At 39.3% G+C, this 14,413-nt stretch overlaps 3 protein-coding genes across 5 annotated transcripts; all 3 read left to right on the top strand.

Moving 5' to 3' along the window:
• Nucleotides 1-809: 809 nt before the first annotated feature.
• Nucleotides 810-2,675, top strand: LOC140290926 (OX-2 membrane glycoprotein-like). The gene is made up of 5 exons (XM_072379380.1): nt 810-878; nt 1,452-1,541; nt 1,709-1,960; nt 2,115-2,417; nt 2,602-2,675. The coding sequence occupies exons 1-5, from the start codon at nt 839-841 to the stop codon at nt 2,673-2,675; spliced, it is 759 nt and encodes a 252-aa protein (XP_072235481.1). The 5' UTR covers nt 810-838.
• Nucleotides 2,676-5,592: 2,917 nt separating this feature from the next.
• On the top strand, nt 5,593-14,252 carry LOC140312898 (OX-2 membrane glycoprotein-like). Of its 3 annotated transcripts, XM_072390818.1 has the most exons (7): nt 5,593-5,663; nt 5,969-6,307; nt 6,429-6,737; nt 6,809-6,847; nt 6,946-7,030; nt 7,135-7,185; nt 7,443-7,610. In XM_072390818.1, the coding sequence occupies exons 1-7, from the start codon at nt 5,609-5,611 to the stop codon at nt 7,567-7,569; spliced, it is 1,005 nt and encodes a 334-aa protein (XP_072246919.1). In that variant the 5' UTR covers nt 5,593-5,608; the 3' UTR covers nt 7,570-7,610. The 3 variants fall into 3 exon arrangements, with proteins under 3 accessions (XP_072246919.1, XP_072246996.1, XP_072247075.1); XM_072390895.1 differs by lacking the exon at nt 7,135-7,185 and having other exon boundaries at nt 7,443-7,607; XM_072390974.1 differs by lacking the exons at nt 5,969-6,307; nt 6,429-6,737; nt 6,809-6,847; ... (1 more) ...; nt 7,135-7,185; nt 7,443-7,610 and adding exons at nt 12,808-13,146; nt 13,234-13,542; nt 13,622-13,660; nt 13,744-13,830; nt 14,017-14,252 and having other exon boundaries at nt 5,602-5,663.
• Nucleotides 8,730-10,637, top strand: LOC140295903 (OX-2 membrane glycoprotein-like). Its single transcript, XM_072379688.1, has 6 exons — nt 8,730-8,784; nt 9,095-9,433; nt 9,545-9,853; nt 10,077-10,176; nt 10,369-10,419; nt 10,517-10,637. The coding sequence occupies exons 1-6, from the start codon at nt 8,730-8,732 to the stop codon at nt 10,635-10,637; spliced, it is 975 nt and encodes a 324-aa protein (XP_072235789.1).
• Nucleotides 14,253-14,413: the final 161 nt, after the last annotated feature.

Raw genomic sequence — 14,413 nt, 5'->3', positions numbered from 1 at the left:
TCTTCAAACGGGCACGATCCGTTTAATATGTCATATTTGATATATGTTCCCTAATTTCAGTTCACTACAAATATTTTGTGACTTTGTCTCATAAAAGTCTGCATCCCTGCCAACCTCTCCTCAGTGTGGACTTCCCCAACACACATCAACGTCAGTGAGCTGTAGAAACCTGCTCTGTCAGAAATCACATAAGTGTGATCACACTTACTATTATGAAAATGTTAATTTGGTCATGAAATTCCTCTAAGCAGTATACTTCAAAACACCAGACGCAACAATAAGAGGAACTTCTGCCTCTGGGTTTTTTTTTTCTCAACTTGAGGTTATTGATGTGAGGTCCAGTAAATGTGAGTTACAGTGCAGAAGTACAGTAAGCATTTACCAGATGTTACAGTGATCACAGGAGGAAACAGCAGAACTAACAGCGAGGCAGAGAGTTTCACTTAAAGTGGATTTTGGGTTGTGTTAGCTAGAATATCATCAAAGAAACAATTATGAAAGTGTCTAAAAACACTTTAAAGTGACAACATTTTTCAGGCTTATTATTAAGTTTCAGTTTTAAGATTTTATTCCTCATGTCTAATATCTGATTATTAAGAGAGAACCCTCCATACAGTATTTATTTGATGCTCCAGCGTCATCGATTTAGCCTGAAGTCCGGTTTCACGGAAATGTGAAAATTGGTTTGATTGATTTGCTTTGAGGCACAAAAAAAAATTCCCAGATGGTGGAGCTGATGTTTAGGTTTTGTTTTAGAAGCTCCACCTTTTTTTAAAGAGGATACATAAAAGCCCTCATTGAGGCAAAACTGAAAGTATCTTTGCAGCTGTGAAGGAAAATGTTACTGATCCTGATTGTGACCTGCTTTGTTTTTAAAGGTAAGTGACATTAACAGGAGAGGCTAACCTCTTCTATTTTTATGACTTTATGTCTTCTTTTACAGAATCTATTTTATTCTATTTTTGTTCATTTAATTTATGGTGTGTATTGTTATATAGCACAGTATATCTATAGATATGTGGATAGATAGATCCATCTATCTATACATCTATATATAGATATCTATTTCTAGATATCTATATATAGATATCTATATACATACATATTGATATATAATGTAGATAGATAGAAAGATGCACATATTTCATGCTTCACTCTGGCTGCTGTGTTAGTATTTACAGCAGAGTAGGATGTATTGAATAACATCAAAACACAGTAAAAGAAGCCTCTTTACAGTATGTAGAATAAGTCAAATAATCTCCAGCTACAATATGTAACAATATGTCAGCTTCTGAAAGAAGAACACTTTAAGAACTTTAAACTAATTATACTTTCCCTTAAGTAAGGTTTGACACTTTAAACTCAGTGTCATGCAAGTCTGAACACCATAAAAGAAAGTGAATATGACTTACAGCCTGCTATTGCTGACACTGCCACTGTTTTATTTTCAGCCTCTGCCTCTCAAGTCAGTGGTTCTGGAAGCTTAAAAGCCGAGTATGGCAAGGATGCGCATTATAGATGTGCAGTTGCCACCCAAACAGGTAAATCATTCTGCTTTCCTCCCTTCTTTAACAATCTAATATACCTGTTGTGGGATTTCAGGTTGTGACATTTGGAGTAAGCCATAAAATCAGTTAAAGATTAAGTAGTTCTGTTTGTAACCCTGACACGTTTCTAACTCTGACATTTTTACCGTTGCCATTATCAGGTGTGCTTCAGATCACATGGCAGAGGGCTTTCAATGACGAGTCAGTAGAGAATTTGGCAACCTACAGCAATCGTTTTGGACAGCAGGTCAACACGCTTTACCGCGGAAAAGTGATCTTCACAGAAGCATCTCTCAACTCGACATCCATCACTCTGAGGAATATAACATGGGAAGATGAAGCCTGCTACATTTGTTCATTTAATGTGTATCCTGATGGGTCTAAAAAATACAAGAGATGCCTCAAAGTTCAAGGTAAACTGTGGATTGATATAATTCAGAGGAAAAAGTTAAAAAAAAGTATTTTTTGCTGCCATCCTCTGCTTGAAGATTGTGTGTGTGTTAGATTATCATCTAAAACTCGTTAGTGTTGCAGTTCCAAAAGTGATAAGTTCTATTTTCCATAAAGGAATATCAAAGGTGAACACAAGCCATGCCCCCACAGACAGTGGACAGGAGGAGAAAGAAATGCAGGAAGTGTTCAGCTGCTCAGCCACAGGTAAACCAGCTCCAACCATTGAGTGGGACTTCTCCCCCGGACCTGACACCATCAACACACCGCAGACAACCACCGTCAAAAACAGCGACAACACATTTACCAGCAGCAGCAGCACCACACTGAAAATACCTGCAGACTGGAGCGGACATGTGGACTGTGTGCTGAACAGAGGAATGGAGGGAGAGAGGCGGGAGAGGATACCTTTCACTTTATGTAAGTTATTCATGGCATATAGCTTGATGTAGAAGTCTTCATGCATGGCACTGTAGGTGTAGAGAAGGGTGTGGTTGTACAGAGAGCACCGCTATTTTGGAAGTTCACCATCCACAAAATGTGTGCATATGACTACTTGGCAAGGGTGTATGCAGTTGGGAATTCCTCTTAACCTTTGTTCTAGCTCAAGGAAGTCCCACAGACAGTTTTCCTCTACAGATCCCCTTACCAAGAAATTCCTGGCAGGGCGTATCTTGACTAATCATGCTCACTATCTGGTAGTGATGTCATACATGAGTTACACTGTTTCTACAGTATGGCATGGGGAAATAAAAAAGGCTTTTAATGGCTCAATTTTTAGTTTGCTGTTCCACCAAATTACCCTTATGTGGACTATTATCAGGTTTTCCCTGCTTGAAAGCTTGAAAAAATATCAAACCCAGGCCCAATCTAAAATTTTCCATCGGCCCGACCCATCCATTTAACGGGTACCCAGTGCCCTTCAACCTGGGCATTGGGGGCCATTTGAGCGGCAAGATAATCACTATATAGATGGATAGGGCCATTGGTAGAAACTGGTATTGGGTCTGGCCTTAAATTTAACTTTCCATGCAACCAAACGTCTGAGGAATCATTGTAATAAAATACAAGTTGCTGTTCACAGCCACACTCAACCACAAATTTCTGAAACCCACTTCATTTCCTCAGGAACAAAGGGCCAATTTAGAACGTCATACTGAGAACATCCAGGAAGGGAAGAGAGTTCAAACACAAATGACAAAGTACAATCTCAATGACTCAATGTTTTCTCTGAATTGGCTGAGCTGTGACTCAGGCATAAGGCTTATGTTTCACTTTGACTCGGGTTTCATATTCAAGGAAATCCCATGTCAGGCTGCACTGAGCTGTGCCGGGCAGGGGCACCTCTCTGGGGAGGTCATAGAAGTCAGTTCTCTAAATCTAAAAGTGCCACCATAGAGACACCCCCTCCCCCTTCTTTCTCTTTTGTGGAAATATCATTTGGCTTATTTCTGCACAGTCTGACTGTGTGTTGTTTGTCCTCAGTGAACGAACCACCTCCGTCTCGAGTGGGCATCGCATGGGTCATCATCGCTGTAATAGCAGTCATCTGTGTTGTTGTGGCTGTATTGATTCGAGCAAGGTGAGACATTTGACTTTGTTCTGCACGTTGGGCATTCTTGGCATTCTGCGCACAGTATTTTAAACTCAGCTGTTTTCTCTTTCTCACAGCTTGAAGCGGAAAGGAGCTACCAGAGATATTCCATGATCAGCTTTGCTGCTGCCATAATAGAGAACACAAGTACAAGCAGACGTTTTGTATCTGTGAAGTGAATAAGCTAAAGCTAGGATGTGCTAGCAAAGATTTCTTGGGTAGTTTTTAAAAGACAGAGCAGTGTCTTTTGAAATCTACCGATCCAGCTTACATTTCTTCCAATCTGCAGCACTCTGCACTTTAATTGCCCTAGGTTTGTTGAGGGTTTCATGAATGTAAAAATGTGGCATCCTGCAGGGACCAGAGGAGTGTCAACAATAAGGAGTGAAGTGCTGTGCAATAGTAAAAGTTAGCCTCAGGCAGACCAGCGTTACAAGCTGAAGTGTTTTGGTGACAGAGGGCAACTGAGTACAAGTGACTATGAGAGTGAGGATATAGCGCCTTCTAGTGTTCACACAATTTCTTTCATCATATTACAAAATGCATCAACACATACATTGAATCTCAATGAATGTAATATCAAATTCACTCTGATTTTTTTTTCTCTTGAAAATTGGAACTGTTCGATATCATATGAAATGCTAATTGTTTCTGCATTCTGCATGTTATCTGTTGTTTTGGTAATATTTTACCCAAATTGTAACATTTTGTCTTGCAGTTTGCCCTTTGTGTGTGTTACAGATGTTATTTATTGTGTACACAGAGACATAATGCAAAACAATGCACATTAATATTAATGTTTTGTTGTTATTGTTAGAATATAGTATTTTTCGTACTGGATGTTTTATTTATTCCCTGTCAAAATAAACCTGTGGAGTTGTGCATTATTTCAAGGATTTTGCTAATCAAAATATTGTTATTTTTTTCTTGTCAATGTGAATTATTTCTGATAATTAACTTTGAAATGTATTTATCTACCATGAGCCACTTACTGTTGTTCAGTTTTAGGTGTGATTTAACTTGTGATCTGTTTTGTGTGTCATCAGCTTGTAAGTCAATAAGTAAAAGTACTTAAATTACAACAACGTTTGTTTGCTTTTACTTTTTTGATTCCTAACAGATTGCGATTGTGTGGTTCGTCAAGAGTTGTTTGTCTCTGGCCCCTAAAATTACGTCTTGGTCCATGCATCATGGAACGCAGCTCAGAAACACACCACTGTAATAACAATACTTTACAGGAAACCTGATAATATGATATTTACAGGGAACCTGCAGGGACAGGACGTCATCTATCGATAACCATCCTCTGACTGGACTTTCAAAAGTATATAATACTGGGTCCAACAGGGCGAACATATCCTGGCAGACAAGCCTGCTCACATGTGCACCTTACAAATAAATTCATCCCTGTTAACTGAACTGATCTAAGGAATCCTCAATGTATCTGGAAATATATCAGGTCACAGAATTCACTTAATTCAGCTTAAATTTAAAGAGAATCTAAGAAACAAAGTATGAAAATATGCTGTGTTGTATTGTTATACCTGAGTGGGTCAGCCTGTGTTAAAGCTTTCTGTCAGGTTAAAATCAGACGTATAAAGACCAGAGCTTCTTTCAGTCTTAGTGTAACACTCTGAGCCACACTGTTTCATTTTCCTGATAAAAATCTTTGGAGAGCGGTAAATAATCAAAAGTGAAAGTAAAACTCTCACAGAGCGTTTAACTTCCCTGTGAGTCACGGGAGCCAGAAAAACATATTTTTAACAATGTAGACACAAGTCTTCTGATAGAGAGTAAAGGCCTCATTAGTAAAATACATAATGTATGTACATAATAACTGCACTGTAATCCAATGAGGAAAGGCTTTATTTAGTTCTGTTATGCAATATGAAAAGACATGTCTGCAGCCTCCTACTTGGTAGATGGTAGAGTCCACTTGAAAGACCAATAAGAAAGAAGGGAGGGAACTTTGAATTTTTCAGAATTCAGTTTTAACTGTAGATGGCATGCAGGAACAATGCTCCATGGAGTTATTATATTCTGCCTTCTTTCTTTTGGACTCTCTCTGAAAGGTGAGCTGAAACAACACAGAAATAAATGTTTTTTTTTTCCCTTTTCACACAGAATTGATCGTTTACTTTTCTGATAATGCAAACATGTTGTTTATTGCAGTTCTGTAATTATATGTCTGAAGTTGTGGGGGGTTAAAAATGCTGCAAAATTACATGTATAAACTGAAGGGGGGGGGGGGGTGAATGAATCAAAGCTGTAAGTTTAAATTTCTACTTCATAGTATATATACTATAATATTATCAACTGAAAGTGCACAGACCCTCCTTTAGCTGAGGCCTTATCTATGTTGCTATATTTCCTGCAGGTGTAACAGCTGTGGTGCAAACACAGGAGACTGTGATGGCAGAAGTAGGAGGAGAGGCTCACCTCAGCTGTCAGCTCAGAGAATCTAAAGAGGTCCATCAAGTCACGTGGCAGAAACTCTTACCCAATGATAACAAGAATGTTGCTTCCTACAGCCAGTATGTTGGTCAAACAGTGAATCCTGGCTTCACAGATAAAATTGAGTTTGAAGAAGCGGAACTGCAGAGGAACTCCATCATAATCAGGAATCTAACAGAAGAAGATGAAGGCTGTTACCGTTGTATGTTCAACACATTTCCTGATGGATCTCTGACAGCTGCAACCTGCCTTAAAGTCTTCGGTAAGAACCTGACAGCATTATAGTTTGAACTTGTTTAACCAGTAGCAAATGACCCATTCCTTCCAGAGATACTGTTAAAATGAGGGGAAAAAAGTGTTCATGATGACCATTGTCTCCACAGAGCTGCACCAACCACTCCTTCATGTCAGAGCGTCAGACTCTCCTGAAGAGTCAGTTGTGTCGTGTTCGGCCACAGGTCGACCTGCTCCCACTGTAACTCTGACTGTCTCACTACAACACCTCAACGTGTCGCACTACAACACCGTCAGTGTGAACAACACCAACGGTACAGTCACTGTCAACACTACAGCTGTGCTCTCAGGTATCTGTGACGACAGCGCTCAGGTTGGATGTGCAGTGCGAGTGCTCTCTGGTCCTCTGAAAGAGGCGTTTGTGACCATTCCTGAGCTCAAACGGGCGTCTGCTGACGGTAAGAAAGTCCCTGAAAGCCTTAGATTCAGGGATCAATGATCAGTTTATGATTCCAGCTTCTTTTGTCAGGTTTGGATGAAGAATCTGGACCTGAGCACAGAGGTTTCAGTAAGTTAATGTTTAAATGGTCTCATGTTAGTGTTCCCATTAATGCTTCATTGTTGTTGTGTGTATCTCATCAGCATTTATTTTTATGCTCTTCAAAGGATGGCCTTTGATATTTATAATGGTGGTCTGTGCTTGTGTTACCGTCCCCATCATTCTCCTGCTCAGAAAAAGAGCTCAGAAAAGGTACTTCTGTCAAACAGCTTATTTGTTGTTGTAACATCTGTGTCATAATCAGCACATAATTTTATTTTTTCTTTAAATATTAAATCTTTTATGTTGTTTAACAGGAAACATCAGATGAATGAGAATCCTGAAACTGCGACCAAAGACCCTCAGAAGTAAGACTGTTTATTCCGTAATTCATCACTTGCACAGATGTTTAATTCTTCTTCGCTGTCTTAAAATCTTCCAACTTTCCTGTTTTCTCTCCTGGCTGATCTCATGTTCACTGTGCATATCAAACACATTCTGAGGCCTGTGAGTCTAACCATTTTCAGTTTTTAGTTACACAGGCTACTTGAATATTATTCATTATATTATTGTTATTTCAGTGAAGACACATTGCAAATAAAAACCTGTTTTCTTTTATGTGAAGGACTGAGGAGCCTTTGGTGGCGAATGAGAGCATTGAGCTCAAACATCGAACACCTCCTCAGGGGAGCCGAGAAAACATCGACCCAGATACCATCGAGGCAAGAGCACATCAGTTGGAGCAGTGTTGATTTTTATTTTTTTTATTTTTAAATAAAGCACAGTAATCCAACACACTGTGGTTAAAAAAAAAATTAAAAAACGACAAAACTTGACCTGAACTGAACTTTACCAAAGCCTCAGTCTTTTGGTGAAGTTGTGTTAAAACATACCTCGGCTCTACATTTCCATAATCTTCACACTTGTGTTTTATGTATTTTTTTCAATCAGTTTTTTACATCTGTTTTTTGTACTTTTTTAAAAAAATAAAATAAATACAACATTTCCAGTGTGAAAACTAGTGTGTTTTTTAAAGTGTTTTTCCTCTCAGGGATTTTGCAGACTGCTAACATTAATATTGATGAAGGGACAGTAGACTGTGACAACATCTGCGTTTATTGATCTGCAGCTTCTCACCTGAAACTCCACAATATGACCACTGGGTGTCGCTGTTTTATTAATATAGAATTAGCCCGTGTATGGATTTCTTACAATGAAATACGTGATTAATTATGTTTGATAGCAAGATTTACGTCAGTAATCTATTTAACCATACATGTATGTATTCTATATATTTCTCTTCAAAACCTGCTAACTAACACAGTTATATCCGCGGGATTTATTAGAAAAAAAGTCGTTCTTTCTTTATGATTTCTTTGAAAATTTGGGATCAACATATGTTTTTGCTTGGTGAATATGTCACTTTTCAGTAGATCATAATGAAAAATAAATCTCAAACAGGGTTCAGGCTCTATTTACGGCCATAACTCGGTGATTTAAATTTATTTTCGTATTAACTCCGCTCTTAATTGATTCATTTTTTCATTTTAATCTCGTCTGTGTTAGATGAAGACGTAGCTTGTCACGTGACTCCCGCTCAAACGCCTCACGCACAAGGCTTTGAAACAACAAAAGCGAAAGTAATACATATTTATATATATATATTTATGCTGTTCCATTTAGATGAAGATCGGGGAAGATTTGGAGTTGGTTATTGTTAACAAACATTTCATAGGAATTTTAGTTTTAAAAAATGGAGTAAATTAAGTGCTCATCTGTGTTGTAAGTAAACCTTATATCAGGTTTTATCAGGTATTTTTTATTGCTGCCTGTATTCTTTCTCTCCGCCCCTCACCAAGCCTGCCCTGGTAGGTTGGGCGTTATTTCAAATGTTTCGCGCACATTCGTAACGATGGCAGCCGGTTCGGTCCTGCGCTTCCTCTGTTTGCTGGGGATCTTTTCAAAAGGTAAGAGAGGGAAGTTTTATCGTGTGTTAAAAATTACTCTGATGTGTCTTAAAATAAGTAGCTGCGGACAGATCTTTTTCTCTGTTTTGTGCGGGATCATTTGAAATAACAGTGAATGGGATAATGATTATTTTTATTATTCACTGATCCAGGAAATTAAGCAATGCAGATGGTGCAAGACTTTGATGCCTGGATATTAATTAGTGTCCACTGAATATATATATATACATTTTTTTTCAACACGTGCTCCCCGTCTGTTCGCGCTCGGCTTGAGTTTCGCAGCCTTATCTGTCTCATGATCTCTGCACAGGTTTGGCGTCTGAGATCCAAACGCAGAAGACTGTATTGGCAGCGGTGGGAGACCAGGCCTGCCTGCAGTGTAAGCTCAGTGAGTCCAAAGATGTCCTGCAAGTCACGTGGCAGAAAATCCTTCCTGATGGGGAGAAGAACCTCGCCACATGCAGCAAATACTTTAGTCCGAAAGTGACAAGTGGTCTGAGAGAGAAGATGGATTTTCAGTGCGTTGAACTAAAGAACTGCTCCGTGGTGATCAAGAAGGTGACGGACCAGGATGAAGGCTGCTATCGCTGTTTGTTTAACACCTTTCCTGAAGGAGCCCTGACAGGCAGAACCTGCCTCAGTCTTTACGGTAAGACCTCATGGAACTGTTGATAACATAGTTAAACGTTGAATTTGCTCACTTTTCCTTGCATCTAAGAACAGCGAAAAGCGCGTCACATCCTTGTGTGTTTCCTTGCAGAGCTGCACCAACCGCTCCTTCATGTCAGAGCGTCAGACTCTCCTGATGAGTCATTTGTGTCGTGTTCGGCCACAGGTCGACCTGCTCCCACTGTAACTCTGACTGTCTCACTACAACACCTCAACTTCTCGCACTACAACACCGTCAGTGTGAAGAACACCAACGGTACAGTCACTGTCAACACCACAGCTGTGCTGTCAGGTGTCCGTGACGACAGCGCTCAGGTTGGATGTGCAGTGCGAGTGCTCTCTGGTCCTCTGAAAGAGGCGTTTGTGACCATTCCTGAGCTCAAACAGGTGTCTCTTGATGGTGAGAAAGTGTCAGAGCCTCAGATTCAGAGATTTGTGGTTACTTTGTGATTCTCATGTTTCAGTTTCTTTTTTTTCAGGTTTTTCTAAGAAACTGCTGCATGATGACAGCAAATTTAGTAAGTTCATCTTCCAGTGTTTTCAAGGCTGCGTTTTGATGAACTGTGTTTGCATTTTTGAATCCCTGATCCGTCCGTGTCATAATTTCCTCCATGTGCTCTTAGATTCCGCTTGGGTCATTGTCCCTGTGGTGTGCTGTGTGGTGTGCTGTTGTGTTGCTGCTGCACTCCTCTTCCTGTGGCAGAAACTGAAAAACAGCAAGAGGTAACTTTTCCTCTCTACTACACGAGTCATTGTAATGTTTGTGTAATGCTCTTAATATTTGAGTGGTTTTATTGACTCTAAGATGCCTCGAAGAATGCAAAAACTGATCTATTTGGACAAAAGCCGTACACAGCTGATAAATGCTCGTGTAGCACTGACCATAAATCCTTAAAATTCTTCTCTTTCTCTCAGGGAGCCTGAGGGGAATAAAACACCCCAGAAGTCAACCCAAAACACGCATGAGTAAGAATTTCTCATAATTGGAGTGATTTAGTCAATGAACTGTGTGTTGTATGATGTAATACTGACGGTAAGAATTATTTCTTGTTTTTATCCTAAGGAGCAAAACACCTTTAATGGACCAGAAGAATGGGCTCAGACAACGGACACCGGCCCGTAGCAATCAAAAAAACAACCACCCAAAACAACCACCGTCAATAACAAAAAGACTGTTTGTTTGAAAACGGTTGTGTTGAAGCTGGCAAAAGTGGAAAAGGCACTCGATCCAATCGTAGTAAAAATCTTTTCCACCTCTTTGGTGAGGTCTAAAAAAAACACCCTTTTTATATTGTTTACTCTTTTTTTTTTTGCCATAATGTCTGTCCTACGTTTATATATTTTGCACAAAATGAAATTGTTGTGTGATGATTTTCATGCCTTTGAGTCGGGGTCAAATAACAGATAAATCAAATCTCCGGCATGAACTGTTAACACTAAAAGCTGCTTTGTGTCGCAGAATAAAGTCGAGGGCTTTCTCAGGGTTTCTCAAAGTGATCTCAGCTGTCTTCTGTCATGCTAACTGGAGAACACTGTGTGTTACACCTGATGTTTTACTGCTCTGCGCTCTGGCGGGAGATGAGATGGGATCTGGGGCTCTTTTGTCACAACAACAGAAATGCAGTAAAAGTATTGTTAGTGTGTGTGGTGCGTCTGCTCGGCTTGGCTCCCCTCAGGACCACGATGGAAACACTCCAACAAGAACGTGCCGAGAAAAGAAAAGATGATTCCTGATCTGTGATCACTTCAAATAGATTCTGACTTTTCCTCTGCACCATGTGAACTTCCTTTTCTGTATGAGCAGATTGAGTTTCATTGACTCCAGTTATTATGTCGGTTTATTGTTCATGATATATGGAGAAACTGTTTTTTTTTTTTATGTCTCTTTCCACCCAGTTTTCAGTCTGACTGTACCTGTTATTGATTTAAGATCAATGTTTAAAAAGTGATAATTCCTGAGCTCAAATGGATGTCTGCTGATGGTAAGAAACTATTTTAAAGCCTCAGATTCAGGAACTGATGAACAATTTGTGATCCTCATGTCAGAGTTTCTTTTCTCAGTTTTTAAGAAACTGCAATCTGAGAACTAAGAATTTGTTAAGTTGATTTTTCAGTTCGCAGCCTGTGAAGCCTCACTGATTTGAATATTTCATCTGGTTTCGGTGGTCTCTTTTAATTCTGACACTTGGTGGTGCTGGTGGGACTGTTTAACCAGCTTTTGCTTCCAAACATATTGTGTGTAAGTGCCAGTTAAGCAATAATAATTTAAGTTAAAAAACAGTTAAATATTAATGATGATAATTTTATTGTAATTCTATAGGTTTAGAGTATGTTGGTTTAAAATACACAATTAGTAATATGTAAAAGGTTAAAAAATGTTTCTATGCTCTAATTTCTATGATGTGACGTCATTATATAACGTTAACTACGGTAGGCTAATTGACTGTGTGTACTTAAGTTTTTTGAGTCAGAACATGGTGGAAGCAACACAGTCTTTTGACCGTGCGTCAGATCTTGTAATTTGCTTTGTTGTTTTTAAGTAAACATTTTAAAAGACAAAGGAAGTTGTCTCGTCGCTCGCTTGGAAAAAGAGTGTTTCTTTTTTGACTGACTCGAGAAGTGGTACAGAAAAGAAGAAATAAAGGAGTGCCATTACATTGTGGTTGTGTGATTTTATGAATATGATTTGTGTTATTGGATTCAAAATGACCTGGATGTCTCAATTCCAGCTGTAAACGGTTAAGATTTTTTAGATTTAGTTATTTAAATAGCCGATACCTTTTCTCAAAGGCTCCAGTGTTTACAGTTAGCATTCTAAATCTATATTTACTCAAGTTGTCTGTGTGTTAGTTTAAGAGAACATTCAACCCCAAATTGTGCTACTCTAACTGTACTTTAGGCGCATTGTGTTGAAAGGTTGCTTTTTTTTCACTTCCCTTTTAACATGAAATGAAACTAACTTGTTCCTTTCAAATTATTTTCCAAACTGGACAATACAAGTGTTGTGAGCACGCTCTGTTTAATCTACGTTTCTTCATTTAAACAGCTGAGAAACATTTCTTGATAACTATCCATTCTCACTTAAACCCACTGGAATCTGCTGTTAGATTTTAGATTTTCCACTTGGAGCAACAATGGTTCACAGCACGTTTGTGTATCTTCTGTTTGTGTCCGGAGTCATTCCAAATGGTAAGTAGAGGCCAGTATTGCTCACTTTATAGTCTACTTGACATTAGGTACTGACTTGTCCTACTTCTAAACAGAAAACCCTATTGCTAAAGTAAATTTGAATCATATACAGAACAGACATTCATCCTTCACACATCTATCTGCTGTTACATTTCCTTGATGTAGCTTTGGCAGCTGTGGTGCAAACACAGGAGACTGTGATGGCAGAAGTAGGAGGAGAGGCTCATCTCAGCTGTCAGCTCAGAGAATCTAAAGAGGTCCTTCAAGTTACGTGGCAGAAAATCTTACCCAATAAAGAAAAGAATGTTGCCTCCTACAACAAAAACTTTGGTCAAACAGTGAATCCTGGCTTCACAGATAAAACTGAGTTTGAAGAAGCTGAACTGCAAAGAAACTCCATCATAATCAGGAATATAACAGAAGAAGATGAAAGCTGTTATCACTGTGTGTTCACCACCTTTCCTGATGGATCTCTGACAGGCAGAACCTGCCTTCAAATCTTTGGTAAGAGCCTGACAGCATTATAGTTTGAACTTCTTCACTCAGTAACACGTGTCCACATCTTCATGATAGTGTTTGTTTTTTCCACAGAGCTGCACCAACCGCTCCTTCATGTCAGAGCGTCAGACTCTCCTGAAGAGTCAGTTGTGTCGTGTTCGGCCACAGGTCGACCTGCTCCCACTGTAACTCTGACTGTCTCACTACAACACCTCAACTTCTCGCACTACAACACCGTCAGTGTGAAGAACACCAACGGTACAGTCACTGTCAACACCACAGCTGTGCTCTCAGGTGTCCGTGACGACAGCGCTCAGGTTGGATGTGCAGTGCGAGTGCTCTCTGGTCCTCAGAAAGAGGCGTTTGTGACCATTCCTGATCTCAAACGGGCGTCTGTTGATGGTGAGAACCTCTGTCAGAGCCTCAGATTCAGAGATCTGAGGTCACTTTGTGATTCTCATGTTTTAGTTTCTTTTGTCAGGTTTGCATGAAGGATCTGGATCTGAGCACAGAGGTTTCAGTAAGTTCATGTTTAAGTCATACTAAGTTTTTCATACTGGTTTTAAATGTGAACACGCATATCTTTTTCCTTTTATTTAGTAGACATCACGTGGATCATCGTACCATGTGTCTGCAGTTGTGTCGCTGCTGTCACTCTTGTCCTGCTCAAATTGAAAATGACAGCAATGTGTAAGTCTTGTCAAAGATGTCAGCTTTGATGTATCTTCCATCTCGTGTAAACTCCTTTAGAGACAAAGAAAAATGTGATGATTTCAACCGCATCGCAGACCGATATGAGTCAGTGCTTCATCTCATTCTCACGCCTAAGAACCTGCATCTATACCTCCCCATCTCTTTTGTCTGTGTCTCATTCAGGAACCAGACGCAGTTTGTAAATGTGGAACAAGAAAATCCGCTGACAAAAGTGATGATTCAAGCCTGAGATGAACCGCAACACATGGAGACAATGGACTCATGCAAAACAAAAAATATATGTTAAATAGTTACACTATGTTGTGGTATTTCAGTGTTTTAAACCAGCAAATTATTGAGAACCATCCTTCTGTTTTTTGAGGGTTTATTAAATAAAATGTGACTGAAAATCTTGTATCGCCTGCGTATTTACGGCTTATTTCTGTTCTTTTGTATCTCTGTTGTTTTTATCATGCAATAACCTTTGAGGCTGCAGGAATTATGGATATCAAATCAGAATTTTGCAGATGCTGTTAAGCAGCAGCTGTTTATTTTTCAACAGTTGTTAATCACCTGAAGT

The sequence above is a fragment of the Leuresthes tenuis genome, unplaced genomic scaffold (genome assembly GCF_036924035.1).
Source record: "Leuresthes tenuis unplaced genomic scaffold, fLeuTen1.0.hap1 SCAF_1, whole genome shotgun sequence".
Lineage (NCBI taxonomy): Eukaryota > Metazoa > Chordata > Actinopteri > Atheriniformes > Atherinopsidae > Leuresthes > Leuresthes tenuis.
The sequence above is the reverse complement of the archived record's forward strand: the minus strand, read 5'-3'. Positions and strand labels throughout refer to the sequence as shown.

Excerpts from the sequence above, each read along its gene's own strand:
- LOC140290926 (XM_072379380.1), top strand. The coding sequence starts at position 839 with ATGTTACTGATCCTGATTGTGACCTGCTTTGTTTTTAAAG. Across the intron at positions 879-1,451 it reads GACCTGCTTTGTTTTTAAAG|CCTCTGCCTCTCAAGTCAGT; the intron begins GTAAGTGACATT and ends TTTTATTTTCAG. Across the intron at positions 1,961-2,114 it reads GAGATGCCTCAAAGTTCAAG|GAATATCAAAGGTGAACACA; the intron begins GTAAACTGTGGA and ends TTTTCCATAAAG.
- LOC140312898 (XM_072390818.1), top strand. The coding sequence starts at position 5,609 with ATGCTCCATGGAGTTATTATATTCTGCCTTCTTTCTTTTGGACTCTCT. Across the intron at positions 6,308-6,428 it reads AACCTGCCTTAAAGTCTTCG|AGCTGCACCAACCACTCCTT; the intron begins GTAAGAACCTGA and ends TTGTCTCCACAG. Across the intron at positions 6,738-6,808 it reads CAAACGGGCGTCTGCTGACG|GTTTGGATGAAGAATCTGGA; the intron begins GTAAGAAAGTCC and ends TTCTTTTGTCAG.
- LOC140295903 (XM_072379688.1), top strand. The coding sequence starts at position 8,730 with ATGGCAGCCGGTTCGGTCCTGCGCTTCCTCTGTTTGCTGGGGATCTTT. Across the intron at positions 8,785-9,094 it reads GCTGGGGATCTTTTCAAAAG|GTTTGGCGTCTGAGATCCAA; the intron begins GTAAGAGAGGGA and ends ATCTCTGCACAG. Across the intron at positions 10,177-10,368 it reads AAACTGAAAAACAGCAAGAG|GGAGCCTGAGGGGAATAAAA; the intron begins GTAACTTTTCCT and ends TCTTTCTCTCAG.